Source organism: Falco naumanni, chromosome 1 (genome assembly GCF_017639655.2).
Source record: "Falco naumanni isolate bFalNau1 chromosome 1, bFalNau1.pat, whole genome shotgun sequence".
In the NCBI taxonomy this organism is placed as follows: domain Eukaryota; kingdom Metazoa; phylum Chordata; class Aves; order Falconiformes; family Falconidae; genus Falco; species Falco naumanni.
Genome location: NC_054054.1, coordinates 120,692,046 through 120,714,066, shown reverse-complemented (window position 1 = coordinate 120,714,066; position 22,021 = coordinate 120,692,046). Strand labels below are relative to the sequence as shown.

Here is a 22,021-nt window from a genome sequence, read left to right as displayed (position 1 = left end):
GGCGCTGCGCGCTGCGGCCGGTCCCGAGCACCACAGCGCTGCCCGGGGGTGCCGTCCGCGCCCCCACAGCCCGCGCCCCCACTGCCCGCACCCCGCACCCCGCAGCCCGCACCCCCACAGTGACTGATATTCGCTTTTCCAGCGACATTTTAAGCAGGCTATGCTAGGCAAACTCATTTTTTTTATTTAGGAAAAGGCACATACAATTTTTGTAATAAAATTCTCATTATCGTGCTGGTCTGCTTTGACTTTCCCCTTTCAAGACATCAGGTTTGGTGACAACCTCCTTCGACACTCACCGCTCAACTGCTCGGCCTTGGGCATTTCATTCCCTGAGGATAAAACTTCTGGACGCCCAAGCTCTTCCGTTCTCAGCGTGTCCTGCTGAGAGGAATTCTGTGCTTGTCCCGGCTTTTCCTGGGCTCTGCTCCCTGCCTCTTCTTGATAGCAAAATAATGTAGGGTTCACTTCCCTCTGGGCAGGATTTAGCTGCTGCTTAACAGCTTAAGTTCCCCTTTTTAATAGTTTGGATTTCCTTACTTGGGATCCCTTTTCTTCACAACCATCCCTCGCACATCCATGTCTTACTCGTAGTTCTGGTGGGAGGATCCAGATCTGACATCAGCATCTATTCAAACCACCTATCTATCTATCTATTTATTTATTTATTTTTACTTATTTATTCAGGGGTCCTTTTTCCCCCAGGTATGATCATACCACCATGTACTCGTTTTTCCAGGATCTCTGATTTAATGACAGATGTTTTAAAAAGCACAGCATTGTACATTCCAGCAAGTCCTCCTTGAAGTTATTTTGGATTTAGAATTTCTGAGTGTTCTTCTGATAATGTCCCTCCACTATATTCTGTTCCTTCCATACACCTTTATTTAAGATGCTTCATACCACTAAAACAAACTCTCATGCTGTAATCATCACCAAGGCAAAATAATATTGAAGAATAACAAAAGGTCTCTAGAAACAGGATGTTTTGAAAAATATTCATTTAAAATCAGCGACAGGACATCTATTTACAGCCTGGTTAAAACTACAACATTTAATGATTAAAGCTTAGGACTGGCCATAAGGTGGGCAAAGCAAATAGTGCTTTCCAGAGCATAGGTCAGCTCCCTGATCTTTGCCAAGTCTTTTAACTTCATTAAGGGTCATCCTTGTCACTTTTGAGATTAACCCATGATTAGCCGCGCATGTTGTGCGTTACATAGTACATGAAACGCCGCAGAAGTATTTTTCTTATTTTTACTGTAAAAATCAGCAGCTTTTTTGCTGGTTGAAAATTCGGCCAGAATTACTGAATTACATTGAAAACTAGATGTTTACCTAAAATGCAAAGAATTAGACAGTCTGGACAAAGAGTTTCCTAAAAACGGACTGATCATGGGAAGAGAATGTAAAGACCTTCAAAATCTTCGCTGAGTGAAGTAAATACTATTACTGAGCTCAAGCCATTTACACATTACTTAAAACCAGTAGAGATTTTTCAAACAGCCTTGAGGCAAAAGGCTTTGGTGAATGCCTCCAGCCTTCAGGACTCAAACACAGCTCCTCGCTTTGCTGCTTTGGCCCCGGCTTTACCCTGATCTCAGCTACCAGCCTCCATCTGTACCCCTTGAAACGTTTGCGGTGTTTTCGTCGGGACCCACGTTTTGTGCTCTGCACCTCTTGCTCCTTATAACCAGCCTCGTAAGTCTGCTGTGTTTTGTTGCTCGTGGCTATATGACTCTTCATTTAGCTAAGTATTGCTATCGTTCATCTGCTTTTTGCTTGATTTCTGCTGCGCTTTAACATCTATGATTCTATGATAGAATTAAGCTTTTACAAAAATTTCTCCTCTGGGTAAAGTCCCAGTTAAACTTTTCTCACCCCGTACCGATTTAAGGGTAATTTTCTTCCCTGGTAAATTGCGAATCAATTTATTTTCAAATAAACTGTTCTCTAGGGACAGGGGATATAATTTTTCTTATTAACCAGAAAACTGATTTCTTTTTCAGGCAGTTATTTCCCCAAGAGTGTGAATTCATTTTACACTAGTAGTTACCACAGCCAGCTGCTGCCTTGAAGCTGCAAAGACAATACTCTGAGGTTTCTTTGTGCTGTTTCATATGCTTGATTAGTTTACTAAATCTACAGGTCCCTTAATCGCCTGCGAAGCAACTAGGATATAATTCCATAACTTGTTCTATTTTTAATCCATCCCTGAGTTTCTGATCTCAAGCTGATTGCGAGGCGCACATCATAAAATGTGATCTCAGTGGCGAGACTGTCAATAAAATACATTTTTACACCACTTCACCTTGGCTCCCAGGCAATTTTTCTATTTCTCATCTTTTTAAATACCTCATTTATCCATGTCAGACACCACCACCCCCCCCCCCAGGTGACTAGAAATAAACCACGAGCACAAACGGCTTTCTTGTACCTGGACTCATCAGTCTGACTGCGACTGTCGTGGCAGCAGCCTGCCTGTTCAATGATGGCCTCGCTCCAGCCGTGAAAGAAAACCACATCTATCCATTTTGCTAATGGAAACAGGATAAAATTAGCCTACCCTCAGAGACCCCTTCCCTTAAAGGCTGTCAGCAGACACCTTGACCCATTTTCGCCGTCTGTCAGAACGTGTCTTTTCAGCTAATGTATTTGTGCAATTCGCCGTGTGTGATGGCAGGGACTGTAAAACTGCAGAGGGAAAAGGCTGTCTGCTACGATGCAAGATGATCGGTGCTTCTATCCTCACAATCATCTGCCGTGCTTCGGAGCTGTCCTCGCGTTACGCAGTGTTACACGTGAAGAACGTGGTGAGGTCTGGGTTACAAGTCCGCTGCATCGGGTACAGCCTGCCAGCCTTGTCCTGGGAGCCGAACCCAGTTACCTCCCCACTTGGGCTCTTTGCAGCATTCCTACAAGATCTATTCACGCTCGGTAAAACCCCCACGGGTCGATAACCCCTGCCCCAAAGGCTCTCAGCGCCTTCTGCAACGCAGGCAACTAAGGTGAATGGGAAACTGTGCATGACCTAAAGGGAGAAAGAAATTCTGAAAGACAGCGTCCCTCAACACTCCTGCATCGCGTGGAGATGTTCATCTGTGGTAGACAGCAGGGAAACACAGAGAAGTTGCATTTTTTTCTCGGTGGTAACTTTTGCTCAGTGTTTTCTCTCATGAAAGAGAAATATGAAAAACAAAAAATCTTTTCACAGGGATAATTTCCAGTGATTTAAATGAAAACTTCACTTGAGGAGATGTGAGTAGGAAAGTACAGTGTGTCTTTTTTTAAATTATTTTTTTTAGCTACAGCGCTGTAAATTTTGTGGTCATAATTAAAAGGTAAGCAGCTTTTTTTTCCTTTTGCCGTGTTTATAAATAAATTTGTACTTCAACTGTCCGTGCCCTGGCTGCACTATGTAAACTGTCGGCTTGGGAGGATGGTGTCTAAACAGAACTCGTGAGAAATCCGGCACACAGGGCTGGAGTCTTTTCTTTGTCCTTCTTGCACAGACTCACCAGCTTGGTACATAAAAAGACAACAGGGCATATGCATTTAAAGGACAGTTACTGTCTTAGAATCAGTCCAAATGAGAGAAAACAGAGCACAAATCTCTACTGCTCTCCAGTGGAAATTAATGCAATCCCCACAGTTAAAGTTCCATCACTTCTCAAGCTTTTCCATTTTTTAAAACACTCGTTTCTTTGTTCCCGTAGGGCCGCTGGGCCAGTGGGTTCCCCAGCTCTGCAGGAGAGGCTTTTACTTAATGAAAAACAGGGATTGACCCAAATATGATGTGTATGACAAAAGTTGCACCAGGGGAGATTTATGTTAGTTATTAGGGAAAATTTCCTAATTTCATGGGAAGGGTGGTGAAGCACTGGAGCAGCAGCCCAGGGAGGCGGCCAAGTCACCATCCCAGAGGGATTCAAACGGTGTGGCGGCAGCGCTGGGGGATGCGGGTTGGCGGTGGACTGGGCAGTGCTGGGCTAACGGTTGCGTTTGATGACCTGGAGGGTCTTTATCGAGCTAAACTGACTCCGGCGCTATGGAACAAATGAGGGATGCGAAGCAACTCTTGGAACTTTTCAACGTCAGTACACGGGTTCGAGTTTACCTTCGATGCCCAGCATGGCTCACGTTTACTCCCGCGACAAAGGACATGATCTAAAATGGAATGTGCTGTTCCCGACCCCAGGAAAACCGCTCTCCCTCAGCAAGCGCAAGACGCTTTCCAAGTTGCGCTATTGCTGACAAAGCAGCATCTCTGCTGTGCCTGGAGACCTTGGCAGAAATAAAAGCTCTTTTCGCTGTCAGAGAGGACCCGGCCCATCGACCCCAGCGCGGTCCGGGGGCTGCGCAGCCCCGAGCTCCCGGTTGAGCTCCGTCACCCCCGCATGGATCACCGGCTCCATCGCTGCTGCGGTGGGTGCCATGGGGGAGCCGCCGGCGCTCGGCCGCTCGCCCAGCCGCGGGGTCACGGCGCGCACCCACGCGTGGGGGGTCCCGCGGAGGGGCTCAGCGCTGCCAGCCGCCCCGCGGCCTCAACACAGAGCTCGGGCTCCGCCGCCCCGCTACCAGCACGGCCCAAACCCCGCCGCCCGGTGGGAGCGCCGGCGGCTCCCGGGGGGCACACGGGCACACCCCCGGGGCGGGGCCACCGCCGCCCCGCCCGCCGTGAACACGCCCCCGGTGACTACACCCCAGGCCCCGCCCCTCTCGCCGTGTGCCCGCCCCCCCCGTGACATCACCGCCAGACCCTGCCCCGCCCCTCCCGCCGTGTGCCCGCCCCCCGGTGACATCACCGCCAGGCCCCGCCCCGCCCGCGTGACGCGCGGCCCCGCCCCGGCGCGGCGGGTGAGGTCAGTGCCGTGCGCCGCGGCCGCGCTCCGCCGCCGCCCCCCCCCCCTCCCCGCCCGGGCTGCAGGCGAGGCCCCGCCGCAGAGGGAGGAGGAGAGGCCGGGAGCGAGCTGCGCCGCTGCCGCCCCGCCGGGCCCCGGGAGGGAAGGCGCTCGCCGGCAACCATGGAGCTGGCGGACGGCGTGGTGTACCAGGAGGACCCCGGCGGCCCCGGCCCCGCCATGATGTCGGAGCGGGTGTCGGGGCTGGCGGGCTCCATCTACCGCGAGTTCGAGCGGCTCATCGGGCGCTACGACGAGGAGGTGGTGGCCGAGCTGATGCCGCTGGTGGTGGCCGTGCTGGAGAACCTGGACTCGGTGTGCGCCCACAGCCAGGAGACCAGCGTGGAGCTGGAGCTGCTGCGGGACGACAACGAGCAGCTCCTCACGCAGTACGAGCGGGAGAAGGCGCTGCGCAAACAGGCCGAGGAGGTGAGGGCGGGCGCCGGGCCCAGGAGCTGAGGCGGGAGCGGGGCCGGTGGAGGGCGGGGGCCCGTTCCCCGGGCGGGCGGCGGCTCCGGGCTTCCCCCGCGGAGGCGGGAGGCGGGGGGGCGCTTCCTGCCCGCGGCGCGGCCGGGCCGCCGGGGGCGGGATGCTTGGGGCGGCCGCAGCCCGCTCCCGCGGGGGTAGGCCCCGGCCGGTCTGAGGGGCCGGGAGCCGCCGGGTTACGAGCTCCGGTGGTGCCGTGTCCCTGGACGGAGGGAGGGCCGGGGGCGCCGCGTCCCTGCCCGGGCCCCGAGGGCTGAGCGCTGGGGCGGGTGGCGGCGGGGCCTCCCCTCGGCCCGGCCGGTGGCCGCCCTCAGGCGCAGCCCCCCGGGTCCCCGGGCCGGCGGGAGCGGGGCGGAGCCGCGCGCTCGCTGCGCCTTCCCCGCGGGGGGGGGGGCCGTGCCGCATCCCTTGCAGAGGGCATTTCCCCCCCAAAACAGCGGGTACACGTTGCAAAAAATACAGAGTATAGGTACTGCCTGCACTGAAGTTCCTGAGTTGGGACATAAAAGCTGCAGTCAGCAACAGGTGGTGCAGGCTGCTCGGTGGCGTAAGCTCTTGACTTTGGGATGTTGCTGCAAAAATGGAAATAAAAATCTTAAAGGATTACTTCGAGACAAGTCAGCTCGTGCAGCGTTTTTTCCTGCGAGATGGTAAAGCAGCGTGTCAGAAACCAGCTGTGTGGGATAGCCTTCTCCAGCCCATTGTCTCGCCAAACTCCTGCAGGAAATTGGATTGACAGCATTATCAGTAATGGAACAAGCCATCTTACAAGTCTATTTCCAGACATCGTGCCCAGTGCTTATCTCTGTCATTGTGCTTACCTTCTAAATTTTCCAAAAAATCAGACGAATGGTGATGCTGAGATGAAAGAGATATCAACAGCGAAATCTTAATTAAAAAAATATTACCCCGTATGAATATTCATAAACGTTATGGTTATAAGTGAATGCAGAATGTTGTCTGCAAATTGTTCCAGGACATGGTTGGTTTGTTATGAAGTAAGGTGGCGTGAATGGTGTCCCCCCAGCTCTTGGGCCAGCAGACCGTTCATCCTCCTTGCAAAACATGTAGTTGTTTTACAAAGCCTTATGGACTTCAGTCTGGGGGCTGTTGCTGTAAAGACTTAATAGCTAGTTCTGACACGACCTGCATGTAAAAGGCTTTTCTAGAAAATGTTTTTATTAAGAGAAGAGGAAGGGGCTGATTAAGTATTTTCTGAACTAATTCATGAGAAAATCAGTCAGGCTTGAAACACAGGCAGCATTTGCCAGATTGAAAGAAGCAGGCCTTGGGCAACAGAACAGAAACCAAAACAGTATGATGAAATAGAATATGGTATTAATTGTGGGTATTCAGGAGCTGTACATACCTAACGTTGGTAGCGTACTTTGCTGCAATCTCCATTTCTTTGTGTCACGATAAATTAACTTGAGAGGACCAAGCATTATGCAGTCTAAAAGCTAGTACTCCTGCTGCAGGACAGCTGTTAGACCAAAGATTGTATTTTCAATTGTAAGCACAAAGGTCCTCTTTTTGTTATGTGTTGAGGTCAGTTGTGCTGTACAGATGTTAAAATGTCTGTCAGAGGTACCTCATGAACATACACCATGCTTTACGTGTTTTATTCAGACTTGATGGTTGCAGCTGGTTTTTTTTGAATGTTAAGATAACCTGATGGGTGCGTATGGTTGGAATGAGAGGAGGGAACATGAATATAGCACTTTTTCTTGGACAAGGAGTTAGTGGCTTGGTGTGTTTCTTTCCTTGTGGAGGTTGCTTGTGTAATCTGATAGTGAAGTGGAGAACTTTGAGCTACTAAGTTCAATATTCCGTATCATCTGTTCTGACTGTCCTGAAGAAGTAACATACCTTCTTTTACTTTCTGCTTGCTGTTGTAGGAATTTTTCTTTGCAGAAGTATCTTGATGAATATTAATAGTTTACTGTTTGACTAGGAATCTCCTTACACCATTGTCCTGATCTGCGTCCTTTATTTCCTGTACTTTAAAAGTGTTACTGAAGAAACATCTTGAAAGTTGTTGCCTGTGGACTTTGTTAAGGTGACTTTAAAAAAAGAAAAAGATTATTTCAGAAGTTCTGGGCCTACTTCTCAGTCCTCTAGGTAAACAGTCATGATCTTTTTTGGTTGCTATGAAGTCACTCGTCTGACTTTTAACATGGTACATTTTATGTTATAGTTATAGCTAAAGAAATAGAGGAACCAGCTTATTCTGCTGTTCTGCTTACAGTTCTGCATAACCTATCTTCCCACCTAGTGAATGTTAGGCGGCATGCTCTGCCACAAAGAAGTGGGAGAGGAAGAAGGATTTGGGGTTCTGCTATTTTATATGCTGATAAGTTTTACTTCTACAAAAGTATACTGCTCCATACTTGTGTGTGTGGCTAGCAGAAGTGTTTTCTGTGGACTTGAAAACAGGATCAAATCTGCTCCTTTTATCCATGTCAAGCTGTCTAGTATATCTCTTAGTTTTTCGGCTGTTGGTGGGATTAAACTGTTCTTGAAATCTGGTGTTTGGTACACGTTTGCTACTTTTGCAACCATGAAAAAGGATTTACTGTCATGAAAATTGGTTTAAGTAATAGTGGCAACTCGATGGCTACCTCTTCTTGTTGTTCCCAAAGTTAACTTTCTTTCTTGGGATTGTATGTTAAGTAAACGCTCTGCAGTAAGAGTTTAAATATTTTTAATTTCAGAGAACAAAGTTCAGATCCATTATACAGAAACCTTGCTGAAATGGCATGGAAGTTACTAGGTTGTTTTCAGTTACATATATTTTTCTCTACCCTAAGTCCAGCTGAACTGGCTTTATAGTATAGTTAGTTTTCCCTACCTATTCCAGGAAGAGCACGGCACTGGCTGAAAAGCTGGCATCACTGCAATAAAAGTTACTGAAGGACATGTCATAGGGTAATAAAGACTGCCAAGTAGGTGGAACCCTGGCATCAGATATGCTTAGTATTGCACCTGGATCGTGTGACGGGAACACTAATTTAAAATATAAGGAAATAGAAGATGACATAAATATAGGAAAAAATGTTTCATTTGGCTAGTACTGTATTACGAAGTGATTAAGTAGTTACATGTGTGAGAGAGGGCTCCAAACATGTGTGCTGTGCTGCTCCATTGTGTAGTCTGAGTTCGTGTTTATTGTGATCATTATTGCTGTAAATTTTAAGTATATTTAAAATTGATTACATAAAGACTTCTGAATCTTGTTGGCGAATACTTTTTCATAGTTTTTATTGGAGGCCTTTAAAAACAGGTTAGGCAAACGTCTCCCTGAAATGACATAGTTGATACTGCCTGGAGAAAATGGGGAGGATTAAATGGGAGTTGCCGAACGTAGTTTATGGAGGTATCACAGGCTTGGATTTCAGCAGTAGGCACATGCAGGAGGAGGTATGCATCATATCCTGTGTGTACACCCCATTATATCCTAATCAAAATTAGGATCCAGGCACCAACACTGTGTATCAGAGCAGTGAAAAAAGATGACCTTTTAAGGTCTGCTCGAGTCCTATCTTCTGTTATCTTCACGGTATTCAGTCCCATTGTTTTAGACTTGCTGGTGTCCTTCAGCTTGTTCTTTTAAAAAAAAAAAAAAAAAGACACTAAAGTATCTTGCTTCTTGTCAGAGTTGTAAGATACGGTTTTGTGGCCTAGACAGGATGTCAGTTAAAATGGGGAAAGCTAGATTTTTGTCTGCCTTGGTGTTTTGTGTAACCAGTAGCTTGGGTCGAAATAAGGGAATGTCTGGTATCCATATATATGGTGGCTAACGTGTTCCTGCGTATGCTGCGGCATTTACATTAAACAATGCAGACGTGCAATATTGGAGTGCATCGTCGATGTAAAAAAATAATTATAAAAGTCTTTTAGTATGTGTGTTCAGCCTACCTTTGGCTGCTGTGGGGGTTTATCTGACTAGTGATTCCATTGTAGTCCTACAGCCTTAGTCAGGACAAGCTGATCAATCTCCTGGGGCTCTGCCTGTGTTAATACTGTCACTGGAAGGAGAGGTGAAACCAAATAGAAACGTTCAAAGTCTGAAGTACTCTATGATGTGATCAGGTATAGTTTTCAGCAGAGGAAAAAGCGTTACCCAGCTCTCATTACAAAAATGCTTTGAAGAGATGTAACTGAAGTTCTAACTTTTAACAAAATGAAGGTAGACTAGTGGAAGATGACAAAGCCGTTTAATACAAAGCTGGTTTCAATACTTGCAGCTGAAGAACTTGAAGTACAAGATTAGATCAGTCTTTAGTTTTGTGAGTAACGATGACATTGATGGCTTTGAATGGCTCAGTATAATTGTCACTTGCCTTTTCCAAGTTATGAGGCACATCTGACTTCGGGAACTCATCGGAGAAGCAGCTAAACAAAGATGTTACAGTTTTATAATTCTTCTTTCATGTTTTCCCATGTTTAATATAACAAATGATGTTGGTCTTTAGCCCCAGTGCCAAATTTGTGTCAAATTTTGAAGCCTGAAAAGGGTAAGTCTGGTAAAGAATAAGCCAGACGTGACTTGAATCTTTAATCTAAAAGGGGCAAAACTCTTGCATCATCTACTACAAGGGAGACATGAAACAAGTTTAAAGTTTGAGGGTTTGAGTTTTACATTGACAAATTAATATTCCCAAACTTTGTGTTAAGGGGATAGAAAGACTTTTGCACATCTGTCTTTTTGAAGTGGGAGAACTGATTTTAAATTGCAGAACCCAAAGCAGTGCTACCTGGGCTGATGTCAGCTCTTTCTCAATTGTTTCATGATTTAGCTTCAAGCACAGTCATATGAACACCATGCCTAGTCCTGTGATGGCTGTGGAGAGCTTGCCTGAAAGGAACTCTTGTTCTACTTCATACATTTTGATGCAGTGCTACATCTGAAGTTACTTTTGAGCAAAACTTCTGATGACCCTGCTAAACTGAAGCTCTTTTCATAGGGCTACAAGTTTCTGCTTTTGTAAAAACTGTAAAAACACATCAGTTAAAACTTGGTAGTAGCTTATTAAATGTTGATGTGTGAGCATTTGAAGTATTTTCCCCCCTAAGTTTTCCTAGCAATACGTAGGAAGAATTTATATTCAAGTCTCACCTATAGCATTCCTGTTTTTAAGTTGCTGCCACCTCTGTCTCTTTGCTTCCGTGTGGTACCCAGCTGCAGCTTGCTTTCTGACTCTTCAGCTGCCTTGGACGTTTGGGTTTTTTTCTTCAAAGGCTTCTGGTATACTTTTCCTTGCCATACCATAAGCCTTCTGTGCAACTTGTGTTTGTGGCCTTGCTTTCTCTTTGCGGTGCAGAGTAGGGAACGCTATGTGACCTAAGACATCTTTGGCTATTAGAAATTTTCTTTGTGCTACCAGTACACATTGAATTTCTTAAGTTTTTGGTTAAGAAAAATAGCAAAAAAAAAAAAAAAGCTTTAAAAACTGCTGTAATGATGAATTGGTAACATTAGTGTTATAAAATGTAAACACGGATATATGTGTCACAGTGAAAGCCAGAATATTGTCAGAAAAAGTTGGTAAACAAAGGTAGCAGAAGGTGATGACGGTCAGCATAATTGCAGAGCGTCTGTAAAGAGTTTTTATGCAGTTGACTGATTGTAGGAGATGATTATTAAGTATTTGATGAAGACTACGAACATTTTGTAACCTGCCAAATGATAACAGAAATTGGGTGGGGATGAAAAGACAGCATGTAATTTTGGTTGACGCTATCGCTGGTGAGTCCCGACTGCAGTGTCTGTACCTCCGTGGCTCACAAGTGAAGATACGCTTCACCCATATTCACTCAAATCTCTGTATTCACATGTGGTGTTGGGAGGCAAGTGTGTGAATTTAGGAAGTAATGAAATAATTCATTTTTATATTAGTCCCAGACAGGCTTTTCTGAAGTAGTTGGCGCTTAGTTGACGGCAGTAACACAGAATAACGTAGGTGAGGGACGCTTGACTGATGGACACTGGACTAAAATAGCATCCTTCGTGTTTAAATGTGGGCTGCAGGTCTGTTGTTTTGGAAACATGCTTGCACCCTTCCTTGCTGTGAAGGGCTGCTGTGTTGTTTCCTACATGCTGCTTGAAGTGAAAGTCTTTTTAAAAATAAATCTAGAAATGACTGTATACCTGTTACTCAGAGAAAGAGCTTTGCTCGGGCTTTTTTAGAAAAAATAATCTGTAATTAATTATTGAGTCTAACTTCACTTTTTCTGTTTAGAAATTCATAGAGTTTGAAGATTCTCAAGAACAAGAGAAAAAGGACTTGCAGACCAGAGTGGAAGCATTAGAATCACAAACTCGACAGCTTGAACTAAAAGCAAAAAATTATGCTGATCAAAGTAAGTGAAATATATTGCATTCCATTTCAGTGATACTGGTGCATTTTAAATTTTGTTCTGCAAAACGATAATACATATGCTAAATATCTGTGCTATCAGATTCCTGTGTTTTGACAGATAACTAGGTTTAACTATTGTGCAAGTTTGTTTTCCTTAGAATTAAGGCAAACAAATTGGGTACAAGCTTGTGACTTGTAATCTGATTCTTCTGGTATTCTACATGTTTTGTTTTCCTTTTAGACCATGCTATTTTCATTTTTAGCAACTTTTTCAGGAGATATTTAGAACTTATTTCCTTGTTAGTGATCATAAAATAAGCTTAATTTTCTTCCCATTAAACTGTTGTCTGTGTTAAATAAACTCAAATACCTTTATTTTTAGAAGCACTACTGGGATGAGAATACCATTGATGCTGCTTCTCATTAGCTTTTTTATAATTTTTGCTGAATTATTTATTTCTGAGGCATTTAGCTTTTACAGGAAAAGGGTTAAGGAGGAACACTTCCACTTCTAGAGATGTTCTGTGTAATTTACGAAAACTTGTGTATTTTTTGGAAAAAGATAACAATGATCAGTTTTCCTGAAATATTGGAAGTGATGATGTGAATGCATTGTAGCTTAGACATTCTGCTGGACTGCAGCTTATTGGGGTGCAGTCATTGGCTGAAACTCGTATCACCAGTGTTGAGTATAAAGGGTAGAGGAAGAAAAATACTCAGACCCACACAGAAATCTTCTCATTTCATCCCCCTGTCCCACAATCTTCGATTGAAGATGAAAGACCAATGCTGTTAATGATGAATTTTTTTTTTTTTTTTTGCTGTGAGTCTGTTTAACATGCAGTGGTTTTGTTTTCACTTAACCTTTTTAGCAGTGTAGAAATAATGATCAATATGAATTAATGTGAACATTTTGTCAAGCTTCTAAGCTAACTTCTATTGATTTAAGACTAGCATGTCTGTCAGCTTTTATTGCTGTAAAGTAAGACTGTACCAAGCCTGATAAGGTTGAGATAAGTTCAGTTTATAAAAGCAGAGTGGCAGTTGTCAAAATAGCCCCTTTTCATTATTTTCTTCCTTTATTTCTGCTTGGCCACCTTTCTTGTCTATAACACAACAAGTTATAACCCTTTTTCAACTTAAGGTATAATAATCGTCCTGCAAAATTTCCTTTTCAGTGGCCTGAGTGAGTCTAGAACAGGGTAGAAGTGTTAGTGCATTATGTTAGGATTAACATAAGCAGCATACAGACCTGAATCTTTCTGAGATTTGAATGCTTTAGAATGCTGTTGGCAGATCTTAGAGGCATGTACTTCTTCAGGTCCATTGCAGTTAAAATGTTCTTGGATTCTGTGCAGACAGTGACGGAGGAACACCAAGCAGTCTTCTCTAGTGAAAACCAGGATGATTGATTTCCAGGAGTGTGTCGAGTCAAGCTAAGATTGTTAATCGTAAAGTGTATTGTAGAGACTTGTATCAGAAATTCTATGATTCTTGTGAATGGAAGTGTGTGCGTGTTTAAAAGCAGCAGAAGAGGGGAAAAGAAAACATTGGAACAAGAGTTGAGTGGTCTGTTTTGTTTAACAAAGGACACTGTTTCCAGAACGCCTGTGCTCTAAGTCCACAGCCCAAACAGCTTGTTAATGGGAGACCCTGTGCTCTGACAACAAGATTATGGCATCAAGATTGCACCATGCCGTAGAATCATAGAATCATTTAGGTTGGAAAAGACCTTGAAGATTGAGTCCAAACATTATGCCAACACTACCAAGACCACCACTAAATCATGTCCCTGAGAATTGTGTATGTTGTTACTTTTTCTGTTAATACAATAAAAAAATAAAAATAAGTTGCACAAAAAAGAAAAATAATTTGGATTCCTGGCAATGTATGTGGCAGCATATCTGGAGTTTATCATACAGAAATTATGCTTACTTACGCTGATGTACATAACACCACTTTATATTGTGTTATGAATCTGTGTAGAATTATTTTTTTGCCTTGAATATTGGACCTTCAAATATATGTATGATTTTAAACTTTTAATTAATTGTGTGTATATATGTGTGTGTGCATATATATCATAATGATGAAAGTATTTGCCTGAGAAACTCAATTGTTCCAGTAGAACCACTGAGTGTTGGCTAGAACTATTTTTGGAAGAAACAGTGTTGTGGAAAACAATTGTAACAACATAAAGTTCTGGTGTTAAAGCATTGACTTTTAAACAGTTCCCATATCTCTTTATTGGAGAAAAATCTTTTGTGATGGCAAAAGTGTAACTTTGAAGAAGCAGTAGGGCTGTGTTTTGGGTTTTGCCTATGATTTGGGTTGATAGTTGTCTGGGACAACATGAAAGACTGTTACACAGATTTGATATGCTGCTGATGCAGAGCAAGATCAAAGCGGACATAAGCACAGTTGTTGAACACCTAATGAGTATTATGCAAGTGAACTGGTTTTTTCAGTGCTCTAAATTTCTAGGGTACAAAAACTATACTAGTGTACATACTCTTGAAGTAGTCTACTGTGTTACCTTGTTTTCTGTTTTATAGGCAAGGCGATTTGTATGTCCTATGATACTTGAAGATACCAGTGTGTCACTTTAATTTACTGGATGCAGCTACAAGTCTTCTAGCTCTGTTTCTTTTTTCTCTTCTGCTTGCTCTACTAATGCCTGTGCATCTAAATTAGTCCGTGGTATTGCCAGCTGTTAACCACATCAACATTCAACATAGTGGTGGTGTTATCATTGATAATGGGAATTGCAAATGCCTGGCACAGAGCAAGTAAGCAAACAGAACCTGGCTTTGCTTTTTCTGTGTCAAGAGTGCAGAGTCTGAGGTAGCAACATCGGTTTGACATGATTAACGGTTTAAAATAGAAAACAGGTAAGACGTAGTGCCATCCAGTACTTTTAACTACAAGACTTTTTGCTTCTTGCAGGCTGCTTGTGCTGTATGCGTTTTTCCTCACATAGTCAAGGCCTTGTGAGAACTTGCGAGAACAAGTTTTGTCCGTTAAAAAGTTTTGACTCATTCTCTTGAACGCCCTCCGTTCTGAGCATTTAGTGAAGACTAGTTAGCCCTGGGATAGGGCAGCTCTTGAGTTAGGTGGTCGGGTTCAGCATGATTGTTATGTGCTTAAACATGCATGCCGGTTAAAACTGCTCCAGAAGCCATGGTTTTGTTATGTCCTGAATTGTGCTTGGTTTTGTTGTCTTAGAGATCATCGTGCTAATGAAAAAAAGTATTTCTTTGCACTTAAATTTATCATGTAGGATTACATTTTTAGCCACCTTTTCAACCAGCTAGGTTGGAACCAATTGGCTGTTTGAAATTAAAGAAGTGAAATAACCACAGGACTGGTTGACACAAAATAAGTTTCTTAACTGACGACTTCTCCCTGCATTACAAATTCGAGCAGTTACTATCAGCTACCTCCTAGATGAGTGAGCTACCGTACTCTGCTCTTTCAGGAGGAAAAGGGAAGAGGGAGACATGATGGCTTGACCTGGTGGCACTGCTGGGCGGATCGTGAGCCGCAGCAGATGATGAAATCCTGAACGGTGCAGGCAGCTGCACGTTGAGTTGCACTCTTGCCTGATGTATAGCGCTCGGTCCTGGTATTTCATGGGTTGTGGCGGTTGCCTAAGTCAAGTTTGCTGCCAAAGGGTGGTGCAACACGTTGCATTGTGGGATGTTTTTGTAAACTTTACAACCGCTTAAAGGAGAGCAGAGTAAGGATTTGCAACTTCTATTTGAGTGCAGGAATGTGCTGCAGTGGTGTGGCTCTTTGGCCTGCGATCCATCTCCTCATCTCATTTTGCACTGCTGCTCTTCTCTGTAACTTTCCATGGTTTGCCTCTGCCCTCGTGTTGCGTTACCTGTGCAGGGAACAGAGGAGAGATGGCACCTGTGCTCTCAGGGGCCTGTGGGCTTGTGGAAGTTAAAGCAAGTTAAATATTGCAAAGTTCCTGGAGGTTTCTCTAGGGCTGATGTTGGTACAGGCAGAGTTTTTAGAAGCTCTTGCTGTCAGGTTTCTAGCAAATGTTACTGAGTGTGAGCAAATGTCTCTTTTTAGTCTTATGACTTGACTAGGCTCCGATGGATTGTGTTTTTTCCCAACAGCAGAGGGCACCTCTGAATATTGTGGAGGTGCACCAAGCATGGAAACGTCAGGTTTTCAAACAATAAGTTTTAACACTTAAATTCTTCTCTTTTCCTTTCCTTCCACTTCAATGATGTGTTTGGTACAATCTTAAACATTTCTTACAAAAACTTGAATATCTCTGACTTGCCCATTATTTCAAGTCTTTGCTGTGATGAGACCCCCTAACTCAGCTTGTAATTAGTTTGCAGCATTAGAATGTTTCAAATTTCAACCTTGAATCTGGAAAAACTAGGCACTTAGAGCTGTTAAAAACTTGTAATAGCGATATACAGCTTGCTTGTCCAGCACAGCTCCCCGAGGGCACCTGATACTGCTTTGGATACTGCTCGGTGTCCAGTTCCCGAAAGAGATGAGTGCCTTTCAGTGCTCACATGATGTGCCACTGAATTCTGTGGGGGCTATGGAGGTTTAATTTATTTCTCCTACTTGCTTCACTTTTGGGGAATGTCAGTTCTTTTTATGTATCACAGCCTGTAAGTTAATTAATTTTTTTGGAGTAAAAGACAGCTGTAGTGTATTTGGACTTACTACAGGAATGGAACAGGTTTGGAGTATGCCTTCATTCTCAGAGTAACTTATTTCGGAGAGAATCTGAAAAACACTAGGTGTGCATGGTTGAAGTGCTTTCTGATGGAGGTGGTAGGCTGTGGGAGTTGAAAGGTTTGGTTCCTTTTCTGGATTTGCCTAGTGCTAAAGTGCAACCAGGGTAACATACTGCATTTGAGAGGACAACCAAGGCACAGATATATTTCTGTACCTCAGTTTGTCAAACCTTAGCTTTGCAATTAATGCTCAAGTTAGATTATATTTGGGGAAAACTAGATATGTAAAAAAAAAAAAACAAACTCCCAGACAAACAAAAATAATCCCCCAGTAAACAAACAACTCTTGCTCTTCTGAGCTGTAAATGTTGTGATACAACTGTTGGGATGATTGTGTTTCCTGTGTCAGGTGACATTGTGCAGCAATTGCTATTGCTTGCTTTGGGTTTTATTTGGGGTATGAGACAAACATTTTGGCAGCTGACCTAAAAACATGCAGATTTGATTTCCTTGGAAGCTAACCAGAACTGTTGCTTTCACTAGCTTGAAGGGAAAATGCAAGACTGGATTCTTTTGTGAATCTTCTTCAGATGTGATTTGATATTTTATTTTTACCTGAGCTCTCCAAATAGCAGCATTACTGTCATGTACACCCAGGTAGGCAGCTTCTTGATGTGTATATGATCTGACGGCATCCAGTACTGAGATAGACCTGCACAGAGCTGCAGCAGCAATTTAACACAGACCTGTCTAGTGAGCAGGGAGACTCTTAATATGAACTTCGAGCTGTGGAGCTTAACGTTGTTTTGAGATTTGACTTGAGTTGCATATCTGCGTGCATGATGATGTGAATAACTGAACTGGTATGAAATATATCTTGCCAGTGATGCTATTTCTAGGCATGGCTCAACTGGAGTGTTTATGCTAGGGAATACAGGAAAGCTTTTCAATAGATACTTGAAAGAAGTTGAAACGTTAAGGTTTGTTCAGCAGGCATCTGGATTGTTCCTGTTTTTCAAAGACTGAGAACAGCAGAACTAATCTGATTTCCAGCAAAAAGGGAACAGCTTGACTTCTTGTATTTCTTGATTAACAAATTTGGAGCTTACTGTTTGCCACTTTTTTTCCTCAGTGCAGCTGTTTCTCATCTACATTGGTTTGTTTACAAAGCAGGTTCTCCCACTGCCGTTCCCTGCGTATCATTCACCAAGTGTGAGGAGGCTTTCTATAAAGAGAAATGTGAGCATCCAAGTGTACGGGAAAGGAAGGCTTTGTTTCCAACTAAAGCTTTTCTCAGCTACTTTCATGGCTGCCCGATGCTGTGAAGTTGCAAGAGTCCCTGCTGTGCTGGGCTTGTGCTGTGGGGACCAGGCTCCGCTAGATGGGGCAGAGGGTGCAGGCAGCGTGGGAGGTGGCACCGTGTCCTGCTGCAAGGCTGGAGGCTCAGATAAAGTGGAGTGGAAAATTAGAGCAGTGATCGGCCTGCTTTAAACTTGGCTATTAATATACCTGAACAAAAACGATGAGAGGAGGTTGAAATCCACCGGCATATAATTAACTGCTCATGTACCTTTTTAAATTAAGGCAGTATTGTGATAGTGGTTTAGGTGCTGGAGTTTGATTGTTACAATAATTCTGTTGCTGTAAATGTTGCAGTAATGAAGAAAACTACTTTAGATGTGTTTTACTGTTTAATGTTCCTGAGTTGTCACTTGTTACTGGGCTTGAAAAACAAATCCAGTCTGCTGTAATTTCTCTGTTCGTGCTGACTTGGTGTTGGATTTTCTCAAAAAGTGACTTGCTTCAATAGCCAAATGTAAGCGAAGCATCCCAAAACAGTCAATCAATCAAAACTTTTCTCAGTGAAACACTGTTTTGGCCAGAGACAGGATAAGAAGTTGGTACTAGGTCCACATAATATATAACTTAATTTTGGGTAGCTATTGTCTGTATCATTGTTAATTTTTAATTTCAACCTATGTGAGGGATCACCTGGCATATGGTTGTCTTTATATTGTATGGTTGTAGCAGAACGGTTAAGGAGGCTTTATTTTTTAACCTTTGTCAGGTTTTTGGTGATAAATTACAGTGATTTTGTGGGTCTGAGACACAGTGGATACCTGAACAGTCCAGAAGTGTCAGGGATAAGCTGTATGTGTTGATATTTGCTATCAACAGAGCATTCTTGACAGCTGAATTATCTTCCTTTAAAGTGCTCTACTCTTTAAACTGAGAACTAGACCTGTAGTTCACAGTAGTAAGAGCTACTTGAAGACATCGGTCTTGTCAAGGAGTTGAATTTTTCTTGTTTTACAAATCAGTTTTCTGTCCTGCTTATTGCCAGGTCTTGCCACTTTCAGGTTAAATACTTGTTTGATAGCTTCAGTCCCTGTTTCAGTCTGTGGCTGATGTGTGTGCTGTGTAGCAAGTACTTAATACATCATAAGGTCCTGCTGGATCATGGGATTGATTACTCTTGATCTGTGTCTTAACTTTGGTATGGGTCCTGCTTTTAAGAATGGAGCTGGATGGAGCCTGCAGATAGTCTTAGTGCTAGAAAATGCTCATTAATGAGCTGGATCTCTGTCTTGGCTTGTGTAGCAGGAACTTGTAATGCCTCTTGAAGGCATCGTACTGGTTGATTTGGCATGCTAGCAGGTCTGTTTCTCTTTCTCCCCCTCAGGCTTTTCAGCATTTTGAGGCAGAGGACAACATACAGATGGAGGGTGTTCCAAACTTGGTAAAAGCCATCAGACTTGGGAGGTAAGCTCTGATTTTTGAACAGGCAGGGTGGGCAGCTGTGCTGCCTAATTCTTCATAATGCTGTCAGGAGGCAGAAATTCCAGAGGCTTCTTTCTAGTTTGCTGTAATATTTAATCTCCCATTTTTAGGCTTGATTGGTTTGATTGGAGAGAGAACTGTGGTTGGGATTGGTACTTCAGGTCATTGAAAGTTTTAGAATATTGACAGTGCTGGAGAATGTTGCAGGTAGATCTTGGGCATGCATTTGCAGTGTTGTTCCAGTGGGATGCTTTCCTATCAGCTTAGAAACGCTAGAATATTTGCATTTTATGCTTCAATTTACGATGCTTGGAGATCTTTAAAAATTTTCTACATAGACTTACAGCTGTGAGTAGTGAAACCTTTTCATGTGTATTGTATTCTGCGCATGTAATACCTTACACAATGTCACCTTGCAGTGTAGTATCTTCTGTGATGTACTGAGGATACAATGGCTTCATAAAGACGTATTAAAACAGAGACAATGGATATTTTGCTTTTAGGATGTATGTCATCACACTGATTTTACCATTTACCCATTAAGAATTAGACATGTTAGTTGGAAAAAAAGTCTTAGCCTGAGCTTTTTGTATTGTTACTGAAGTGAAATTGATGGGAACTGTGTCTGGTTGCCACCTTGCGAGCCCAGCATGTGTCAGGCAGTGCCAGTGCCCAGCTCCGTTCCTCCTGGGAGGGTGTTCCTGGGGAGGTGCCAGACTTCCACTCTTCTGTGCGCTGGTGGAGTACAGTGGAACTGGTGACTGTTTCGTTTTAACTGTGCTTCTGGGTGCCAGTGGAAGGCATTTTTTAGTTTTCTGTTACTACTGATGGGAGAGAACCTTTAGTAGTGTTTTAATAAGTTTCTCCAAGGTTTTGGGGAAAGAATCTGGTGGTCTTGTTCTGGCTGTTCTTAACTAGGTTTGTTTATCTGCTGTGTTCAGATCCATGGTGACCTCTGATCCTCAGGGAATATCTGATCTTTTCCACAGTGCTTAGTTGGAAAAGAGAAGCCTCCTCTGTTGGTGGTTTTGTTGAGATCTTATCTTTGATGGGGGCATGTTTGGGGTACATAGATTTCTGATGTTGCGTATCATCCTGCTGGTATTGGAAAAGCCTGTTTTGAGGACTGTTAACGTGGTGTCTGTTGAGGGTGTATCAGCTTAAGTGTACATCTGCTTATGACCTGAAACTTCCGGCTGTAGGACTGTCATGTGTTACACAGCTGGAAGTGACTTCCAGAAGAAAATGCTGAATGTCAATTACATTGTCTTCCAGGGCTTTCATTTTTTTTAAACTAATGTATGTAACAAAAAGTTACCAGATTTAACGGAGATACGCTCCTTGACTAAGCAGTACCTGTATCTACGTTTGTCTTCTATGACTTGATTTAGGGAACTACTTAAAATTGGGCCATAAAAGGAGAAAATGGTGTGCTTCGTTATGGAATATCAATTGTTAAATCCTAATGGTGGGAAACGCTTTGGTGGATCTCATGAAGGTTATGGACAGCTGCAAAGAAGGGTGTTTCTAACACCTAATGTGGCATTAATCTTGATTCAATGCACCGTGGCAAGCACCTCTCCCAGAATCCACCAGATAAAATTAATGTCTAGGAGCCAGCGCTGGCTGCGGTGTCTAGACACAAGCATACCGAACGACGTTGGGGCACATCGCCGTGGTTTCTTTGCAAGTTCCTGGTGATGCCACATGGACCCAGCATGAAGCAGCAGCATTTTGCAGGGCAACAGTGTGGGCACGGAGCTGTGGCAGGGCTGCCCACCTCTTGCCAGGTGCTTGGGCACTCTTGTTAGGAGAGGCAGATGGTTTCACCGAATATGAAGCCAATTAGTCATGCACTTAGCACTTCCTGATTTCCAGGCTGTTTGTCTGTCCTAAAGCAGGTTTAGTACAGCAGAAAGGTTACCAGGCCCTTGGACTGCGGCAAAGGGAGGGATGCTGAGAAGTGCGGTGCAAAGCCCGGAGCTGATGGATTCACACGTGAGCTGCCCAGCCACTGCGGGATGTGGGGTGCGCAGCTAAAGCTGGGGAGCTCTGCCTTGGACCTGCTGACTGGTCACTGCTGGGATGTCTCTGATGGTCAGCTGTTGTAAAATGTAATTACTTCTGACTGGAAAGACTGTCAGTCTAAGTGGATAAAATTTTGCTTGTCATGTCAAGCTTTGTAACTAAAAATTCTGATGCTTGTTTCTGTAGGCATGTATAACAAGCTTCCATATTACCTCCCTTTAAAGAGAGTAGATTTAGGTTAGATATTGGGAAGAAATCCTTCCCCGTGAGGGTGCTGAGGCACTGGCACGGGCTGCCCGCAGCAGCTGTGGGTGCCCCATCCCTGGCAGGGCTCAAGGCCAGGCTGGACAGGGCTGGGGGTACCCTGGGTTGGTGGGAGGGGGCCCTGCCTGTGGTGGGGGGTGCAACTGGGTGATCTTTAAGGTTCCTTCCAGCCCAAACCATTCTATGATTTAAATGTATGGGAAGGCTTAAAACATCTGTTAGCTAAAATAAAAACCCTAAAATATTCCATTAGTTAGATATTTGTCCTGCATTGCATCTCAAAAATACATTATTTTTCTTGTGCTGTAAACGCTTGTACATTGCTTGCTGCTCTTTGACCCAAAGAGGTTTTGTTCAGTTCGGTACCAGTGCAGAAATGAAAGTGTTCAATCTTGTGTTGGTATAAATAAGATTTGATGTAGTACCTTTGGTCAGATACTTGCAGGTGGAATGGAAAAGGTTGTGTCAAGGAACTTAATGTTCT

At 43.8% G+C, this 22,021-nt stretch overlaps 1 protein-coding gene and 1 long non-coding RNA gene across 5 annotated transcripts in view; both read left to right on the top strand.

Annotated features, from left to right (window-relative positions):
- Positions 1-88: 88 nt before the first annotated feature.
- Positions 89-2,310, top strand: LOC121082454. Its single transcript, XR_005826029.1, has 2 exons — positions 89-1,701; positions 2,010-2,310. It is a non-coding gene; the product is annotated as an uncharacterized LOC121082454 (long non-coding RNA).
- A 2,575-nt stretch (positions 2,311-4,885) lies between these two features.
- SPAG9 (sperm associated antigen 9) overlaps positions 4,886-22,021 on the top strand; it is a 65,824-nt gene continuing 48,688 nt past the window's right edge. For 3 of the 4 annotated variants that reach the window (XM_040581834.1, XM_040581835.1, XM_040581833.1), the window contains exons 1-2: positions 4,886-5,330; positions 11,630-11,750. In XM_040581834.1, the coding sequence (XP_040437768.1) occupies positions 5,025-5,330; positions 11,630-11,750 (427 nt within the window). In that variant the 5' untranslated portion in view covers positions 4,886-5,024. The remainder of the gene's footprint in view (positions 5,331-11,629; positions 11,751-22,021) is intronic. The other variant, XM_040581836.1, reaches the window with a different exon arrangement.